The following is a 17,835-nucleotide window of genomic DNA, read 5'->3' as shown; positions in this document are numbered from 1 at the left end:
CTTGTTGACCGGGAGCCAGTGCAGGTCTCTCAGGTGTTCGGAGATGTGGCTGCGACGGGGGATGTCCAGGATGAGTCGTAGAGAGGCGTTCTGGATCCGCTGAAGTCTCTTCTGGACTTTGGCGGTGGTTCCTGCGTAGAGGGAGTTGCCGTAGTCCAGACGGCTGGTGACGAGGGCCTGGGTGACCGTCTTCCTGGTCTCGGTGGGGATCCACCGGAAGATCTTACGTAGCATGCGCAGGATGTTGAAGCACGACGAGGAGACGGCGTTGACTTGTCTGGTCATGGAGAGGGAGGAGTCCAGGATGAAGCCTAGGTTGCGTGCGTGGTCTGTTGGTTTGGGTGCGCTGCCTAGGGCGGGGGGCCACCAGGAGTCGTCCCAGGCGGAGGGTGAGGATCCCAGGATGAGGACTTCCGTCTTGTCCGAGTTCAGTTTCAGGCGACTGTTCTGCATCCATTCGGCTACCTCTTTCATCCCTTCGTGGAGGTTGGCTCTGGCGGTGGTGGGGTCGTTGGCGAGGGAGAGGATCAGCTGGGTGTCGTCGGCGTAGGAGATGATGTTGAGGTTGTGCTGGCGTGCGATGTCTGCGAGGGGGCTCATGTAGACGTTGAAGAGGGTTGGACTGAGCGAGGAGCCTTGAGGAACGCCGCAGATGACTTCGGTGGCTTCAGATCTGAACGGGGGGAGGCGAACTCTCTGTGTCCTTCCGGCGACGAAGGAGATGATCCACTCCAGTGCCTTCTCCTGGATTCCGACGTTGCTGAGTCGCTTCACTAGTGTGCGGTGGCAGACAGTGTCGAAGGCCGCGGAGAGGTCTAGGAGGATGAGGGCTGCTGTTTCTCCGTTGTCAAGCAGGGCTCGGATGTCATCGGTGGCTGCGATCAGGGCGGTCTCGGTGCTGTGGTTGGCCCGGAAGCCAGACTGCGAGAGGTCGAGGGATCCGTTTGTCTCGAGGAAGGCGGCCAGCTGCTTGTTGACGGCCTTCTCGATGACTTTTGCAGGGAACGGGAGCAGCGAGATGGGGCGGTAGTTCTTGAGGTCGGTGGGGTCGGCTGATGGCTTCTTCAGTAGAGCGCTGAGTTCGGCGTGTTTCCAGCTCTCCGGGAATGTAGCAGTGTCGAAGGAGGTGTTGATGATGTCCCGCAGGTGGGGTTCAATGACAGCATCGGCTTTGTTGAAGACGTGGTGAGGGCAGGGGTCGGTCGGAGATCCGGAGTGGATGGAGTTCATCGTGCGGACGGTGTCTTCGGTGCTGATCTGGGTCCAGGCGCGGAGGGTGGTGGTGGGGGGGGGCGATGGTTCGGTCGTGGCGTGCGTCGGTAGAGTGCCGAAGCTGTTGTGTATGTCCGCGATCTTGTTGTGGAAGTAGGAGGCGAGGGAGTTGCAGAGGTCTTGCGAAGGGGTGATGTTGTTGTTTCCGGCGTTGGGGTTGGAGAGCTCTTTAACGATGTTGAAGAGTTCCTTGCTGTTGTGTGCGTTGTTGTCGAGTCGTTCCTTGAATGCGGTTTTCTTGGTTGCTTGAATGAGTTGGTGGTGTTTTCCGGTGGAGAGCTTGAGGGCAGTCATGTTGTCCGGTGTTGGGTCTCTGCGCCAGGTTCTCTCGAGGGCTCGGCAGTTCTTCTTCGAGCTCTTGAGTTCTTCGGTGAACCATGGGGCTTTCTTGCTGCCGGGTCTGCTGGGCGGGGTCCTCAGGGGGGCGAGGTCGTCAGTGCAGTCGCTGATTCACTTCGTGAGGTTGGTCGCCGCTTGGCTAGGGTTCGTTGCGCTGGTGGGTGGGTTCTTGCTCAGGGAAGTCGCGAGCTGGTTGGCTGTGATCTTGTTCCAGCTTCTGCGTGCAACCTGTTGTTGGTGGTGTTGGATTGTGGTCCTTCTGAAGCTGAAGTGGACGCAGCTGTGGTCCGTCCAGTGGAGTCCGGTGGCGTGGCTGAAGGCGATGTCCTTGCTGGATGAGAAGACGGGGTCGAGTGTGTGTCTGGCGTAGTGGGTGGGGGTGTTCACCAGTTGCTTGAGTCCGAGGTTAGCGAGGTTGTCCAGCAGGGTGGTGGTGTTGCAGTTGTTGTTGTTCTCCAGGTGGAAGTTGAGGTCCCCGAGGAGGATGTAGTCAGCGGAGAGGAGGGCGTGCGGGCTGATGAAGTCGGCGATGTCTTCGCTGAATTGTGTGCGTTGTCCCGGGGGTCTGTAGATGAGGGTGCCTCTGAGGGTGGTCTTGGGGTTGATGTGGACCTGGAAGTGATGTGTTCGGCGGTAGTCAGGATGTCGTCGGTGTTGGTCGTGATGCGGATGGTGTTCCTGTGAATGATGGCGATGCCTCCTCCGGTCTGGTTGATGGGGTCCCTTCGGATGATCTTGTAGCCGTCTGGGATGGCGATGGCGATGTCGGGCGCTGAAGAGGCGTTCATCCAGGTTTCTGTGAGGAAGGCGACGTCTGGTGAAGTGGTGTCGAGCAGGTTCCAGAGCTCGATGGCGTGTCTGTGGACGGAGCGGGTGTTGAGTAGGATGCACTTCAGGTGGCTGCTGCTGTTGCTCGTCTTGGTGGGTGCGCGTGTAGTGCAGGTCCGGATGCAGGTGAACTCGCAGGAGCGGCAGCCGAAGGGTCCGTGGGTGCGTCTCGGGGTGGCTCGGTAGCATCCCGGGAAACGGCCGGTGTTGAGTGCGTTGAGGGTGGCGGCGTCGTACGTCCGGCAGGTGGGCTGGGGTCTGCGAGGGCCAGGGGTCCTGGCACTGGGCGCGGTCCAGGCGCGGACGGGCGTAGACGGGCTTGCCTTTGGCGCGCCTTTGGCGCACAATCGGCGGGCCCGCTGAGCGTGAACGCTGCGCGTCTGCACGGTCACCATATATGGCGAAGTGTCAGGGAGGGAGGAGCTGGGAGGCGGGGAGCGGGGAGGGTGCACAAAGGAAAGGGGGCGCGGCCATTGGCACAGCGGCGGGAAGTGGGGCGGGGGGCACTGGGGAACACAGGGAATCAAGAATACAACCAAATATAAACACAGGCTCAGGGGGAGAGAAATACGGACAAATGCATAAACAGTGGCGAAAAATAACAGAAAAGCGCGGTAGCCCGCCGGCAGGGAGAGCGATCCCGCTGGGGCAGCGGGGGCGGGGAAGAGGCGGCAGGCTCAGCGAGGCTGAGAGCGGCAGTCGGGCAGGGGGGCACACGCAGCAGCTGGTGGCCGTGCGGTGCGGGGGTGTCCTGCGAGCAGTTTGTCGACAAGCATTGGGCCATGTATATACTTCCCAGCAAGCATTGGCTCCAGCAATCATTGCTGATACATACCTTCTATATGGCTAATCTGTTCCTTATAGTCTCCATAATTTTATCACCTGAACATCCATGGCAGATGCTTTTGTGCAGATGTGGAGTCGGCGGAGGAGGAGCAGATGCTTCTCCCCATTCACGAGGAGGAATGGATGTCACTGATGCATTCTTGGAGAAGACGGTATCATCAGCACTAGCTCTCCTGAATCAGACAATCGTAGAACTGACTGTCCAGCGCAGCCTGTTACCCCCATATGGAGATGGACTGAGGCTTGCGCCTCCCAGTGACACTCAGGAAGCCCACGAGAGCAAAGGCAAGACCAGGCCTCCAGTCAAGACAAAAGCAACATCTCCCTCCTTGGACGCTTACGAGAGGCTTTGCCAAGCCTTTGTGAAGAGTTGTCTGGATGCCTTGAGTCTGCAGCAAGATTCCCAGCCTGGGTATACCCATCCGGGAACAGATGACAATGCCAGGGACGATTCAGACACCCCTGACAGGGATTTGCGCGACAAACCAGGCTTGAGTAGACCCTGGCGACCAGAAGGTGGTCCAAAGTGACTCAGGTTGGAGGACAAGAGCGACCAAGACTCCTAGGGGGTACCGGGTATGCTGAACCCGGAGCCTCGGAACTGCTGATGGAGTTCCTCAAACTAAGGAAATTATGCTACGTGGCCAGCCGCATAAAGAGGCCCGTGGACCAGAAGGTGAGGAAATGTCTATGAGCGGAAAGCCTGAGACCCTCCTTGGCCAGTAAGATGGCCTGCACACCTGATATCGACCCAAAATGGCAAATTTGATCACAAAGTTCATCAAGGACCCAAAGAAGGGCCTTGACCGATCCCGCTATCCATCAGGATAAAGGTATTGACTGTCCTGGATCCACTTACAAAAATCATGGATATGGCCAAAGACGCCAAACATTCCCCACTATTCTTTCTAGCTGCGCCCAATGGGCCCTATGTTTCCTGGGCAATGTTAATCGTGCCCCAACACATGAGCGGCGGTGCTCTCTATTAATCAAAATAGAACCCAGACTGGGGGAGTTGGCCACCGCAGAGGCTGAGCCTGTGGTGAGTGGGGTCTATTTGGAGACCCCTTCATTAAGGAGCTCTTGTGCTAGGGGGATGCTCCTCCTGCCAGGCGTATCCTTCCAACCCCCACAAGTTCCAAACACGCCAATCCATCCTGTGGCAAGATCAGATGAAGGTTGGAGGGTTCTACCAATCCAGAGGCACAGCAGAGTCTGGGGAGGTAAAGGAGCTTTCCGCAGAGCAAGCAATGCATCAGGAGGTACCACTGGTAAGCAATTTCCCTTCTTCCCTACATGGGGTAGGGGGCATACTGCAATGGTTCAGGAAAAATTAGGAGACGATCACAAGGGACGCATGGGTGATGCAGACGAGAATTGGGTTCTCCATTGAGTTCTACAGTTCCCTTCGTCAACGCATTCGCCCCAGGTCCCAAAGTAGTACCTTGCTGAAGGTGGGATTTGAGAAGTGCCACAACGCTCAGTCAAAGTACCCATCACTGCATGCCTGAGAGGTGAGGAAGAAGTGCTTTACAAGAATATGTAAGAACACAATGTAGCTGCCTGGAAGATGCTGCCTGGAATGCCTCTGGTAACTGCATCAACCACCAACCGGGAAGCCATCAAGTAAGTCAAGACAAGGTACAGATCCCTCTGAGGAACAATAGGCAGGAAACAAAGGGAACCAATTTAAAATCGCAACACTGCAGGGAAGGTTGGTCAGGAAGACGCAGACAGAAACGCAGACAGAGCAGTCAAACATCCTTTAAATGTAGTCACTGCCACACCCTGCTGTGCAAGGAACAATGCAAACCTCAAGATGTAGGACAGGTGAGATGTAAAAGTATAAATGATTTCCAGCTCGCACTACTGCACAAACTTGTTTCAGCAGCTTGTGCAGATGGTAAATTGTTACCCTGATTGGTTCTCCTTGATTGCCATATTTGATTTACTGGTAAGCCCCTAGTAAAGTGCACTGAAGTGTGCCAGGGCCTGTAAATCAAATGCTACTAGTGAGCCTGCAGCACTGCTTGTGCCACCCACGTGAGTAGCCCTGTAAGTGTATCTCAGTCCTGTCACTGCAGTGTCTGTGCGCAGTTTGTTAACTGCCATGGCGACCTGGCAAGTGCACCCACTTGTTAGGCCCTAAACTTTCCATTTCTTACATGTAAGGCACCCCTATGGTAGGCCCAAGTTACCCCCCCCTGGGCAGGGTGCAGTGTATGTGAAAGGTAGGACATGTACTGGTGTGTGCGACATGTCCTAATATCGTTTTTCACTATTGAAGGGCTATCTTAGGATAGAGATCCCTAGGATTGAATAGGAAATGCTTTGTAACATCTTACAAGTGTAACTTCCCATTCAGACAAGAAAGAGAAATACAGTTTAGGCTCTCTGATCTCAGAACTTAACACATCTTTTTAGTAAAGGTGGTTTTTAAATTGTCTGTTTGAAAATGCCACTTTTAGAAAGTAGAAATGTTATTGTTCAACAATTCTGTGTGCCTCTACCGGTTTATGCATTGATAGTCTGGTTTTGGAATGACAGGGGCTGGGGATGTGCATTCACTGTAGACAGCCACTGGGGGGGGGGGGGGGGGGTTGAGGTGTGCCTAGCCCTTCCTGCTGGATGACTCAGAGCTGAGCTGAATAGACCTTGGCTGAATTTCGAGCAGTGGAAGGACATTTCCTTATTTCCTTGCATATGAATGTGTCTTCTCCGCCTGTGGTCATACTGCACCAGTAAGGACAGAACTGGCGTGGACTGGGCTCAGAGACCCTTGCACAAAGAGAACAAATACATTTGGGGTATAAGTATTAGACCTAAAACCCCTAAAGTATGTATCCCCCTTACCCTAATTAGAAGCAAGAGTCCCTATTAGGACAAAGGTACCTACCTCTGCCAACTAGAGACCCCCATTTCAAACAGATGCCTACTGAGTTTGCCGGCCCTGATGCTGAAGGATCATGCCACATGGATAACCATCTGGGAGATCTAGTGAAGATCCAGCCACTGCCACCACCTCAGAATCTCCAGACAGAGGGCACAGGAACCCAATCTGCCCTGCTTATTGCAGTACCACATGGCAGTTGTGTTGTCTGTCACCACCTGTATCTTCTTGGCCTTGAAGGGTAGAGTGTTAACTTCAATAGACTAATTTGATGATGTTGTGCCACATTGTCCAGGTGACTTACCCACCCCAGAGTGGACACATTTGTCACCACAGAGGCTTCCAGAGGAGGAGAGAAATGAATACCATAATTCAGGCTGGCATCTACCACTGATGAGCTAGGGCCACCATATCAGAGACATGAATCCGGTCTGGGGGGCAGCTCTAATGGTGCGCCGATTGCAGACAAAGATTACCATGAAGGGCCTTGCATATGTCAATAGGTGTGAAGCACCAGAAGGATGCAAGATGTTAGAAGAACAAGAAATCTCAGAACTGGTATGGGTTTCATATTGGCTCTGGCTTGAAACATCAGGATCACAGTGTCAGGATTTAGTTGGTTTTACCTTATTCCTTGCTTCAGTCCTCTCTCTCTGAGCATACATCCACTGGTCAGCTTGTTAGCATTTACGAATCGGCTTGCCTTTAAAAAAGAAACCTGTTGCCGATTTTGCTTGATTGGTTTCTACACCCGGTCATATTACCCAGACGGACTGGGTTTGTTCCTCCGGACGATTTTCTTGTCTGATGCTGGGACCCTTGGATTCCCCTGGTAGCTTTGAGGTGTCTGCAGGACTGCGGGCATCTATTTCTGTTTGAAATATACTTGTGGATTGTACCCTGCTCAGCGGGATAGCCTTCTTTGTTCCTTCTGGTGTTTTTGTGGACTTGCGGGACAATAACGTTTTTTCAGTACGCGGCTGTGTGCTAGTACGCGGCTGTGTGCTGGAACCTCGGCTGAGGATTTCCCGGCAGGACTCTAGAACACTTCCTGGATTATTATAACCCACTCAGGTCGTTATGTGGTGTTTTGGGTGTATTTTTGGATACTGACTCTTCGGTAGCATTTTGTTTTGTTGTGGCCACAGTTTTTTCGTGTTTTTCATTACCGAGGATCCGTGGCAAGCATGGAGATATGTTAGTGGGGGGGTTTTATGTCACTTGACTTTTTCCCCCTTGCGCTCTTCCTATGATTTTGATTTCTAGAAAGAAACGATTATTAGTGAGACCCAAATCCGTTTTTCTATGGACAGCACTCACATTCTGCAATTACGACTGAACAGCGGCAAGTACACGGTGAAGACCTGTAAGGAGGCTTATGGTGTTATTCCTATATATATTACACCTGTTGTTGAATGCTCAGGGGGAGACAGACTTATAGACTTAGTAGACCTGATGTATTGCTGTCTATTTATCGTTACAGGTATAGAGGCAGCCAATCGCTTGTAAGGATTGAACAAGCAGAGTTCAGGTGTGGAGTGTGATTCCATTCCCATTCCCATTCTTTCCCACCCTCTCCCGGTGTTCGGACGGCAAGCTCATTGTTGATGTTCAGTGGCTGCTGTCGGGGCAGTGGGGGCGGACTGGGCATATCCTCGCTTCTGCAGCGTTGGGCACAGTTGGGTGGTAATCTGACACACAGCACAAATGTCTCTGACTTTCTGCGGCAGTGGAAAAGACTTTGGGGTTATGGTGTCCAGTTTGGCATTAATGAAGGGAAGACTCTAAGATCGAAGAAAATGAGACTTAGGTGCCTTAGTAGAAAACATTAATGACAACACTATTGACAGCGGCTGGTCCAAGACTAACTTAAGGAAATCTGCCTTTAAAAGCCAGTCGTCAAGCTAAGGGAATATATGGATCCCCACTCTATGAAAATGGGCCATGGCCAATTACGTGACCTTCGTACAAAAAAAAAAAAGAAACAAGAATGTGATGTCAGGCCCAAGGGCAGGACAGTAAATTGAAGCTTTCCAACTCCACTACAAACTGAAGATACTTCCAGAGGGACTGCAGTACTGACATACGAACGCTCACATCCTGCAGGTCCAGGGACGCTATCAAGTCCTTGGGGTCTAATGCCATCACAACCCGAGCAAGTATCTTCATTTTGAACTTGTTCAATACCCTGAAGTCCACAATCAGTCTCAGGGCCCCTTTCTTCTCGGGGATCAGGAAGTACCTGGATTAGAAACTCAGTTCCCCTCTCCTCCTTGGATACGAGTCTGATCACCCCATTGGCAAGTAACATCTTCACTTCCTTGGAAATAATAACAGCATATAGCTTAACAGAAACCAGGCGAATGTGAGTGGTTGGTGTTCTGAAAAGGAAGGGAATAACCTCGGTGAACAATTTGAAGGTTTCATTGGTCTGACCAAATATAGTGCCAGTGGGGTACACCGTACTGTATCTTACAGTCTACTGGCCATAATTTGCCGATGAAGGAATAACTATAAAGCCTTGTAAGCAGGTAAAAAAGAGGACTGCTGTCGGTTTTGGAGGCCTCGTCGCTTACTACAGCACCTAATCCAGGAGTCCCAAAAAGGTTGAACTGGCTACTGGAAAAACTGTGAGGGCTTCTTCTGGCAACAGGAGAGTCCTCTCGAGTAAACATGAATATTCTGATATTGCTGATGAAATTCAAGGGCAGCAGAAAGCAGCCCCAATGAAGGAGCTGTAGCTTTGCTATCCTAAAAGCATTCTAGCACAGAATCTGTCTTTTTGCCAAACAATGTAGCCTCACAAAGGACAAGTCAATCAGTGAGGCTTGGGCAGGTCTGAAAACCCAGTGGCACACGTCTAACCGCACTGTTAAATTAAAATACTGATGCCCATAGCCCGGGCAACAGAATGTGTGGTATCCAGGCTGGACCATGTAAGATATTTTTCCGCATCCTGGCCACCCTATAATGTCCGCGTCAGGGAATTATGTAAGTTTTCAGGCAAAGTGGGCAAAATGTCATTTGCAATACCCCAAAGGGTGCGAGTGTAGCAGCCCTGGAGATGAACAGCATTCAAGGATCAAAGTGCCGGTTAGGCTGATGAAAAGATCTTTTTGTCCCATAGCAACTATCCATTTCAATTCTCTGTTGGAGCACTAGGAAATCGGGTTGGATTGACTTTGCTGGTAGCAGCCTGCACTATAAGCCTCTCAAAAGTCAGATGCTGTGTCAGGAAAGTTAGAACACCCGCTCCAGGTCAGTGTCATCCTGCAATAGGATGACTCTGGCACGGTTAAGCAAGGCTTAGACCAGGCCACCATGAGGTAGTCGGTAAGGGTTTAATTAAATGGCAGTAAAGGTTCCAAGGCCAAAGGCCCAGGCTGCCAAATTTTGGTCATAAGGTAGGCTTTGGTTTCAACTGCAGAGAACTGCAAATTCAGAACCTCTGCAGCTAATGATTCACCACTGGGGGGCCCTAAGGATGAATTCAAGTCAGTCACTTGTGAAGTGTTAATGCCACTGGGATTTTGAATTTTGCGGTAGAAGCTAAAACTAGTTTTAGGAGGTGGGAGCAAATGGTCTGCCTTCTCTTCATTATCATCATTATGGATGCCAAGCACAAGGCTTTGAAGTGCTTTCAAATTTGAGCCAAATAGAGCCTCTATTCTCCTAAAATACGGAGTGTTGTCTACCAAGGGACATATCCAATACCCACCGATCTAGTTACCAAATCAACTGTGTTATGGGGTAGTCCTCTAGAGGTTATCTGTGTGAGGACTGTCTACATGTGATCCAATCAAAAGATATACATTTCCTTCAGTGGATGCTTCAGCAACATGAATAGCATCAAGTCTTAGAAAGCCTTAGTGTGGAGTACCCAAGGCAAACGCTTTGTTGCCTAAGGCATACAATGTCCTAGACTCCTTGTCTGGAAGTATAAATCAGAACAGTCTAAGGTGTAAGTTAGCAGATACCTCAGACCGGTTTCAAGCAAAATGACCACACATAGATAGCTAATATATCCTGAATGTAACAAATAGAACCCTAAGTTTTGTGTTTCACATTTTGTGCTGTATGTGGGAAACCTCTACCTCTGCTTTCATTGCATTTGCGAATGAAGATTTATGGCACCTTATTCAATCTCATCCAAATAACATCCTCTCTGTTGAAGCTCTGTTTGCGATTTTGTATGCAGGACATACATATCACAGAGGAGGTTCTTTTGTCTAAAGTGAGCTACAAACCAATTATGTGGTAGCTTGATGAAATGCATCGACACTTTTTTATGTAAAAAAAGAATAGCTCTGGAAAAAACGTGACATAGGGACTAATGATTCCTTTTCGTTTTTGTAAAATAGGGCCAGGGCAATTACATCAATTAGCCCTTTAAATGACTATGTTCTCTTCGGATTGATGTTAACACAAAGTACATGTAATGGATTCATTAACAAATAATAAGTGTACTTAATTCATATCCCTTTCTTGAAAGTGTCCATGTGGTGCTACTTTCTTTTCTGATTCCTTTAGGCAGGAGCAACGAATCTGACACTGCAAACGATGATGCAAATCTCAGCATCTTGCACTGATATGGCATTGAAAATCTCTCCGTAAAATATAACCAAAATAAGTCCTGAAACCTTTTGGAAAATTAATAAAAATAGAGATACCTGGTTGATAGCCTGTGTGCCTCTTAAGTTGTGACAATTAAAAGACACAGAGCTCTTACTCAGAATCACTCTTATCAGTGTGAAGATCCTTTGAGGTCTACTTTTTTCTTGTTTTTCACTGTTATCTTGCAAGGACGGACTTATTGCAGCTTTATTTTATTGCCATTGTATGTTGATTTTCTCTACTGATTGTTAAGTTCCATAAAACGAATAAAAACATTGTTATTTTTTTTAAAAGCCGAGGAGCATCTAGAAAAAACAAATACAAATTAACTCCGAAGTGCTCAATCCTCTGGATAAGAAATCACAATACATTTCCTTTTGGCCTCAAAAGTTCAGTGCTTTGGATTAACTCTTCAAAAAACCAACAATGTTGTTTTTGGGCACAAATGAAAACAGAAGGGACAGCCCTAGATGCTTCTCCTGGATGATAAATGCTAGAGTTGCTTACAGTGTTAAATAGGTCTAATTTAAAGAGCCTGCCTTGCGCTCTATCACTTGGCTTTGGTTTGGATTCCATTGTTAGTTCAGCACAGAGGAATTTATAGAGAAAATCCCACTGCAAGATGAACAAATTCCAGGGGAAATAAAGAAGCAGAACACTGGCACCAAAAGCATTATCCAGTAATATAATTTAGTAATATGAAGCAGTATGGGATTTATTTCTTCTAGAAATGTAGATTTTCCTCGTGGCAGGAACGAATGTTGTGGAAAACCAATGCACTGCGAATAGGGGAAACAACAATTTAATTCTGAATCTTATGAAGAGGCAGGATGAAAATGCAATGGATTGTGAATTTGTAAGGCAGGATCATTAATTTGTAATTGTTGCAGATAAGGGAAGAGCTAAATCTTGCAAGTTCACACAAGTATATGGTAATACAGAGGAAAGCTAAATGTAGAGCAAGCTCTTGAGTGGAAAACTATGGCTCAATGGTTAGAGCAGGCAGACCTCGATGTAGAGCTCTGGCCAGGGACCAGGGTTCGATTCCTGCCCCGGCGGGTCTCGGGCTCTTTAATTCCCCTGACCGGATATTCTCGCCTCAGTGCCTATTCTGATCATGGGTCCCACGCTGCAACTCTGGGCAATAGCTTGCTTAGTCTCCACAACGGCCCCCACAACGCGAGGGATGCCTGGTCTGCACCATGGGAGTGCCCAGGAGTGGACACTTCACAGGGAAAGCCAGGAAGTGTTCCCTTGCAGTATTCGTACAAGCGCCGGGAAACCCACTGCGGGTAGCTGTGCGCTATACAAGTACAAAAACATGTACATTGAGCACAATGTAGAAAGGGAAGACGCCCCCCCCAATTCAATCCTGTCATGTCCAGCTTTTCTATTAGCAACTCACTTAACCCCTTCTGTGCTGCGCAAATTTTGCTGCGGTGCTGAACGTTCCATTGGACCTATGGAACCATGATGGAACGGTTCCGTCATAAGCACAGGCCACCTTACGCTTATGACGGAACCGTTCCGTCATGAGCATGGAAGGGGTTAAAAGTATACGGTCTCTTTTTGAGCACGTAAGAAGAGTGCTGATAATGCACAGACTTAAGATTCTAATTGAACTAGAGGACTAACCTGGCTGCCTGGAAATTCATATGTTTACATGCAACACACTTATTTTGTTAGCTTAATGTAGTAACATGAAGTGATGTAAAACAAAGCAAGGATACTACAGCTAATATACACATTTATGTTGCACAGATATTCATGGACATAGGTGAACACAAACAGATAACGAGAAAACAAATGACAAATATTTTGCATGGTGATTTTAAAAGCAGTAAAAGTAATCCAGGAAGCAAAATTAAATACTAATTTTTGTGTCCAAATAAACACATTTGGTGGTTTGACAGAAACAGCAACATGCCAATAAACTTGATTATATGATAGCACAATGCAAAAAAAAAAAACACACACATTTCAAAAGTTTCTGTTATATTCTGTGGCATTAAAACACGTTAACTTGAGCATTTGTAAAGCCCCATGATTAGCTCCTTATAGCTGTTTCTTTCACAACGTGTTGACAAGGCAATCCATTCTACTCAGTTTCCAGTCTTATCACACACCCTGCCATACTGCTATTGGTAGTCGCCCCTCAATGTTCAGTCTTGGGCCAACTCCTTTGTTTATCCTATTAAACCACCTTATTTGGCTTCTCCTCCTATCTCTTTGCCCATGACAGATATTCATCCTTGTATCATTCACCTTCTACCTCTGATCTAGAATTTCTGACTGTCACATAGCGCCGCGACAACGTCTTGCTTTCTCATGTTTACCTCTTCCAGCCTCTCCTTTACCTTGGAGCCTTGTTATTCAATATGACTACAGAATGAGGTAGGTGTCATTTATTAACTCCTACTTTCGGTCACTGACATTGCTCAAATTGTTATTCCAAACACTTCACTGAGTAGCTAACCGGGCATAGTTCGGATCCAACAACATACACAAGAGCAGGAAGAGTAATAGCACAATCAGTGACAACTGTAGTCCCTCAAGACCCCAAAAACTGTATGTGAAATACCACAATAAACAAGATACACATTGAATCTTGAATGGACTAGTCTGAGGAAAGTTAGTTTGTGAAGCATCAAAATGTGCATCTCATTTCATTATTGTTTTACCACACCCACGATGTTCATGCAATTTATAATTTAAGAAAGCATTGACAGTACTAATATTGAACAAGAATAAAACACACCTGAAAAGACGAATATATCTGAATCAAAAAGTTAGTTTCAGAAGTACGTCATCCTTAACTACAATACCTGTAGATCTGATGTCTAAGCACCAAAGCCTCTGACCGAGATATGACCAGAGAACAACATAAACACACAGCAGCATATGCTCCTGGTAATGACCTACACATACAGCTTTTTGTGAAAATAAATAAATATATATGAATATACATACTAGATCCCGTTCACGGGTCTTCGAAGTAACACATCCAGGCTACAAGCAGATGAAAAAATACATTTCTTTCCATCAATTACAAATGTCATGAGAATTGCAGGTAAGCACACTGGCGGGTTACCTGAACGCACAACTTTCTCAAAGCACATACCCCCTGCAAGAATATTCCAATTCAACTTCAATTATTTTTAATATTGAAGAAATATGTAACTCTTGAGGTACTCACCTTCAGCAACAGTAAGCAAGTTATTGAAATCTGCAGATGAATATGGCTGAGCTGGTTCTGAATTCTTAACATTTCCCAAAGGCAAAAATGGATCATAATCAATGGAGGTGAGATCTGCAAGACTCAGGGTGTAATGACTTTGCTGGGTATACGTCGTTGAACCATAGGCACAGCAGTGCAGTACCTGCCAGAAGAAAAGTATAGCAATGTCGTTTATAAAATATATCTTTATCAACTGATGAGTGTGGTGCTGGCTGCATCAGACATTTGAACTGAAAGCATCAGCTAGATTCCTGAAAATGTTAAGGCAAGTCTGAAATCTGTGCATTGCAAATACACAGCTGAGATCTCCATGCTTTTCTGACTTTGGGGACTACAAATAATCTCTGAATTAGTAGCAGAAATCTGAGCAAGTAGCCTATTCTGCATGCCCCTGTTCATCCACCTACGAATAGTTCAAAGGGAAGACAATCCACTGAGTATGTTTGAATCTCCCAAAACTTTTGCTTTTTTTTTCTTCACAAAGAACAAGCACTGGCAAAGTCAATAGGTTTCGCCCATGTAAGAGATGTAGGCTTTGCCAATGTGTTTTAGCCATGTTGTAAACCAGTGTGGCTGCTGTTCAGCATGGCTAAAAGTTGGTGGAGTATTGTAGATGGGGTGGAGTATTGTAGACAGGGGTAGAGTAGAGTGTTGTAGAGTGGTGTGGGGTGTCAGAGTGGGGTGCCAGAGTGGGGTGCCAGAGTGGGGTGCTAGAGTGGGGTGCCAGAGTGGGGTGCCAGAGTGGGGTGCCAGAGTGGGGTGCCAGAGTGGGGTGAAAAACCAAAGGGGGTGATGGACGGAGCGTTGACAATACAAACACTCACCCCCAGTCAACTGATCTGGGTTTAATCCATCACCGTTCTTTAGCTCACTCCGCCACCCCAGTTCAGACATGGCCATATGCAAATCAGTCTGACCCTGTGCCTCATGGGAACAGTCCAGCCCGAACTGCCAAGCCATGTCTTCCCTGGACTGGAATCAAGCTTCCCAGGGCCAACCGTATACCAAGATGAACGGCTGATGCCGAAGAGTCTTTCTTAAATGAGTTTTGTTTGTTTTGTTTCGAGTCCCGCTGCAATAATTCAACCGCACGGAGCCGTTGTGCACCGGGGATTCAATCCATTCAGGAGCCTGCAGGACTGAGCGGCCAAAACCGCCGTCCCTGCTGACCTGGCTGTCTAGGCAGTAATGTTTGGTAAACATGTGTAGGGATGCCCACACTGCCGCCTGACAGATGTCAAGGACTGGGACTCCACGTTGCTGCACAGTGGTAGCAGCCTTAGCTCTGGTGGAATGAGCCCTTAACCCGTCAGGAGGCTGCTTCTTTGCTAGAGAATGCAAATCTTGATGCAAAGGACAACGCATCGTGAGAGTCTTTTTCTGCACCGCCTGACCTTCCTTCGATCCACAGTACTCTATGGACAGTTGGTTGTCTACCCAGAACTCTTTTGTGCGGTCAAGGTAGAATGACAATGCTCTATTTGTGTCCAGACGGTGGAGTCGCTCCTCTTCTTTAGAGGGATGCAAGGAGCGTAGAAAGGGAGCAAGGTGACAGATTTTCAAAAGAAAAGAGGCCCTAATGCGAAGCAACAATTCGTCAGGGAATTTCATCAGAGAGAGGGGCTTGGAGGGAAAAGCTTGCAGCACACTCACCCTCCTAGCAAATGTAATTGTCACTAAGAAGGCTGTTTGTTTCTAGGTACGGCCCTCCTGGTGTCCAAACGTGATATTGTCGCTCGATGGGCATCTTCTGGTCCACCAACTATTTTGTTATGGTGCCGGGAAGTAGATTGGTATGCACAGCAAGAGAAACCTGTCTACAAGGCACTGAGCTGCCCCGACAAACATGGTCGAGACTGGAGGAAGTTGTTGGGCCAATTCGCTTAAGATCATGCCTGCCATTGGGACTTGGATGCTGATTTGAGTAAATATATATTGTGATTTCTGATTTTCGCTGCTTTGATCAAACGCTATATCCTTTTCTATAACAAGCTATTAACGTGTTACTTTGATGTAATTTTTCATCATCTTGGGTTACAAAACAATAAAATGTGTATAGCAAATAAAAGAAGGCAGTTTTGATGGTGAGCAGCCAGAGGAGACAATTATGAAGGCTTCAAAAGGAGCGCATATGAGGAAACTGAGAACCAAATTAAGGTCCCACTGAGACATAATGAAATGGTAGGTGTGAACATATGTAAAAAGCCTTTCAGGAATCTATGTATAATGGGTGATTTAAATAAGGAGGGTTGTTCTGGCAGCCTCAGAAAGCAGACAAAGCTGAAAGATACCTTTTTAAGGTGCCCCAAAGCACAGCCTGCTTGCAAGGGTCAAAATAAAAAGCACAATATCATAAAGGGAAGCAGAAAGAGGGTCAATAGACTTCTCTGTTGAATATATTACACATTTCTTCCACTAGCAGGTGTATACCGTCTTAGTGGAGGGATGTCTCGCTGCCAGAACAACATTACAGACTTCAGGAGGTAGGTCAAAAGCGATCAACTGCCAACGCTCACTCTCCACGCAAGAAGATGCACAGTTGAAAGGTTTGAGTGGAGGACCCTCCCATGTTACTGAAAACAGAAGACCCTCCTGAAGGGGCAGCCTGATAGGAGGATCGGTGCTCACGTGCAAAAGCTCGGGATACCAGACTTAACGTGCCAAGTCCTGAGCCACAAGGATAGCTTTGGCACAGTCGTTCCTAATCTTTTTGAGAGCTCTGGGCAGAAGTGGTATGGGCGGAAAGGCGAACAGGAGGCCTGAGCTCCACTCAAGACGAAAATTGTCTCATAAGAAGAGCCACTTTGGAAATTCCAGTGCACAAAACTGCTGACATTGCATGATCTCTGCAGAGGCAAAGTGATCTAATAAAGGCTTTCCCCACTAGCTGAAAGATACCTTCCTTTCAAAGGGAGAACAAGCCCACTTGTTCCTCCCTGTTGGAATAATGCATGATAGTCATGTTGTCTATTGAGGCCACAATCTGTTTCCTTAGAAAGTGAGGAAAAAGGCTCTCTGATCCAGTTTCACCGCCCTCGGTTACAGGAGACTGCTGTGAAATATAGACTTTTCCGTTTATGAGAGCACATTGAAAATCAGCTGCCCCCGATGTCCCTCCACCTTCTATAGACACACCAGTCACTAGTGTTAACTAGTGCCAGGCAAGCTGGAAGAGAGCTTCTCTGAGCAGGCTGGAGGGGACCGTCCAACATACCAAAGAGTTCAGTAGTGTGGGATCTAAGTGAACGCAGTCCTGCTGGAGACAAATAAGCTGCTTCGATTGCCAGCATAATGCCCACCGTCCTGCAAGTCCTGGTAGTAGAAACATTTAGAAAGGGATGAGAGTCCGAGCACCCTGAACGTTGCCTTGCTTAACTCTCCCAAGGAAGAAGTTAGATTTGTTGCAATTGAAGCAGTACCCATTAAATGGCTTGCTCAGTAACTGCACCTGGACATTCCTCAAGAAGCCTGTTATTCTCATCCACGAGTGGTATGGTAAAAACACCACTTAACCTTGGAGCATGAACAGAGCCCAAAAGTGCCCAGCCCTGTATGCATGGACTACTTTGCTGCATCCATCCATCCATTCCATCACTGCATAGTTGAGAGAAAGATATTTTTTAGGCATGCAGCAAAATAATATTTGAGTGCCAACCCTCAGCATCTTTTATATGGTGGTTTGTGTTTTCTCGACACATCCCATGAAACAGTCAGGCTGGTCTGTGCTAATCCAAAGCATGGGCAACATACTGCATGAGAGCTTCATTAAACAGCAAAATGGTATCAGTAAATTCCCTAGCCTGGTAAG

The 17,835-nt window shown here is 47.7% G+C and overlaps 1 protein-coding gene across 5 annotated transcripts in view; it reads right to left on the bottom strand.

Moving 5' to 3' along the window:
* RALGAPA2 (Ral GTPase activating protein catalytic subunit alpha 2) overlaps positions 1-17,835 on the bottom strand; it is a 1,781,019-nt gene that overhangs the window by 686,354 nt on the left and 1,076,830 nt on the right. For all 5 annotated transcript variants that reach the window (XM_086927515.1, XM_086927511.1, XM_086927512.1 and 2 more), the window contains one exon: positions 13,986-14,169. In XM_086927515.1, coding sequence (XP_086783641.1) covers positions 13,986-14,169 — 184 coding nt within the window. The remainder of the gene's footprint in view (positions 1-13,985; positions 14,170-17,835) is intronic.

The sequence above is a fragment of the Lissotriton vulgaris genome, chromosome 6, assembly GCF_964263255.1.
Source record: "Lissotriton vulgaris chromosome 6, aLisVul1.2, whole genome shotgun sequence".
Taxonomy (NCBI): Eukaryota; Metazoa; Chordata; class Amphibia; order Caudata; family Salamandridae; genus Lissotriton; species Lissotriton vulgaris.
This window is presented reverse-complemented; position numbering and strand designations above follow the sequence as displayed.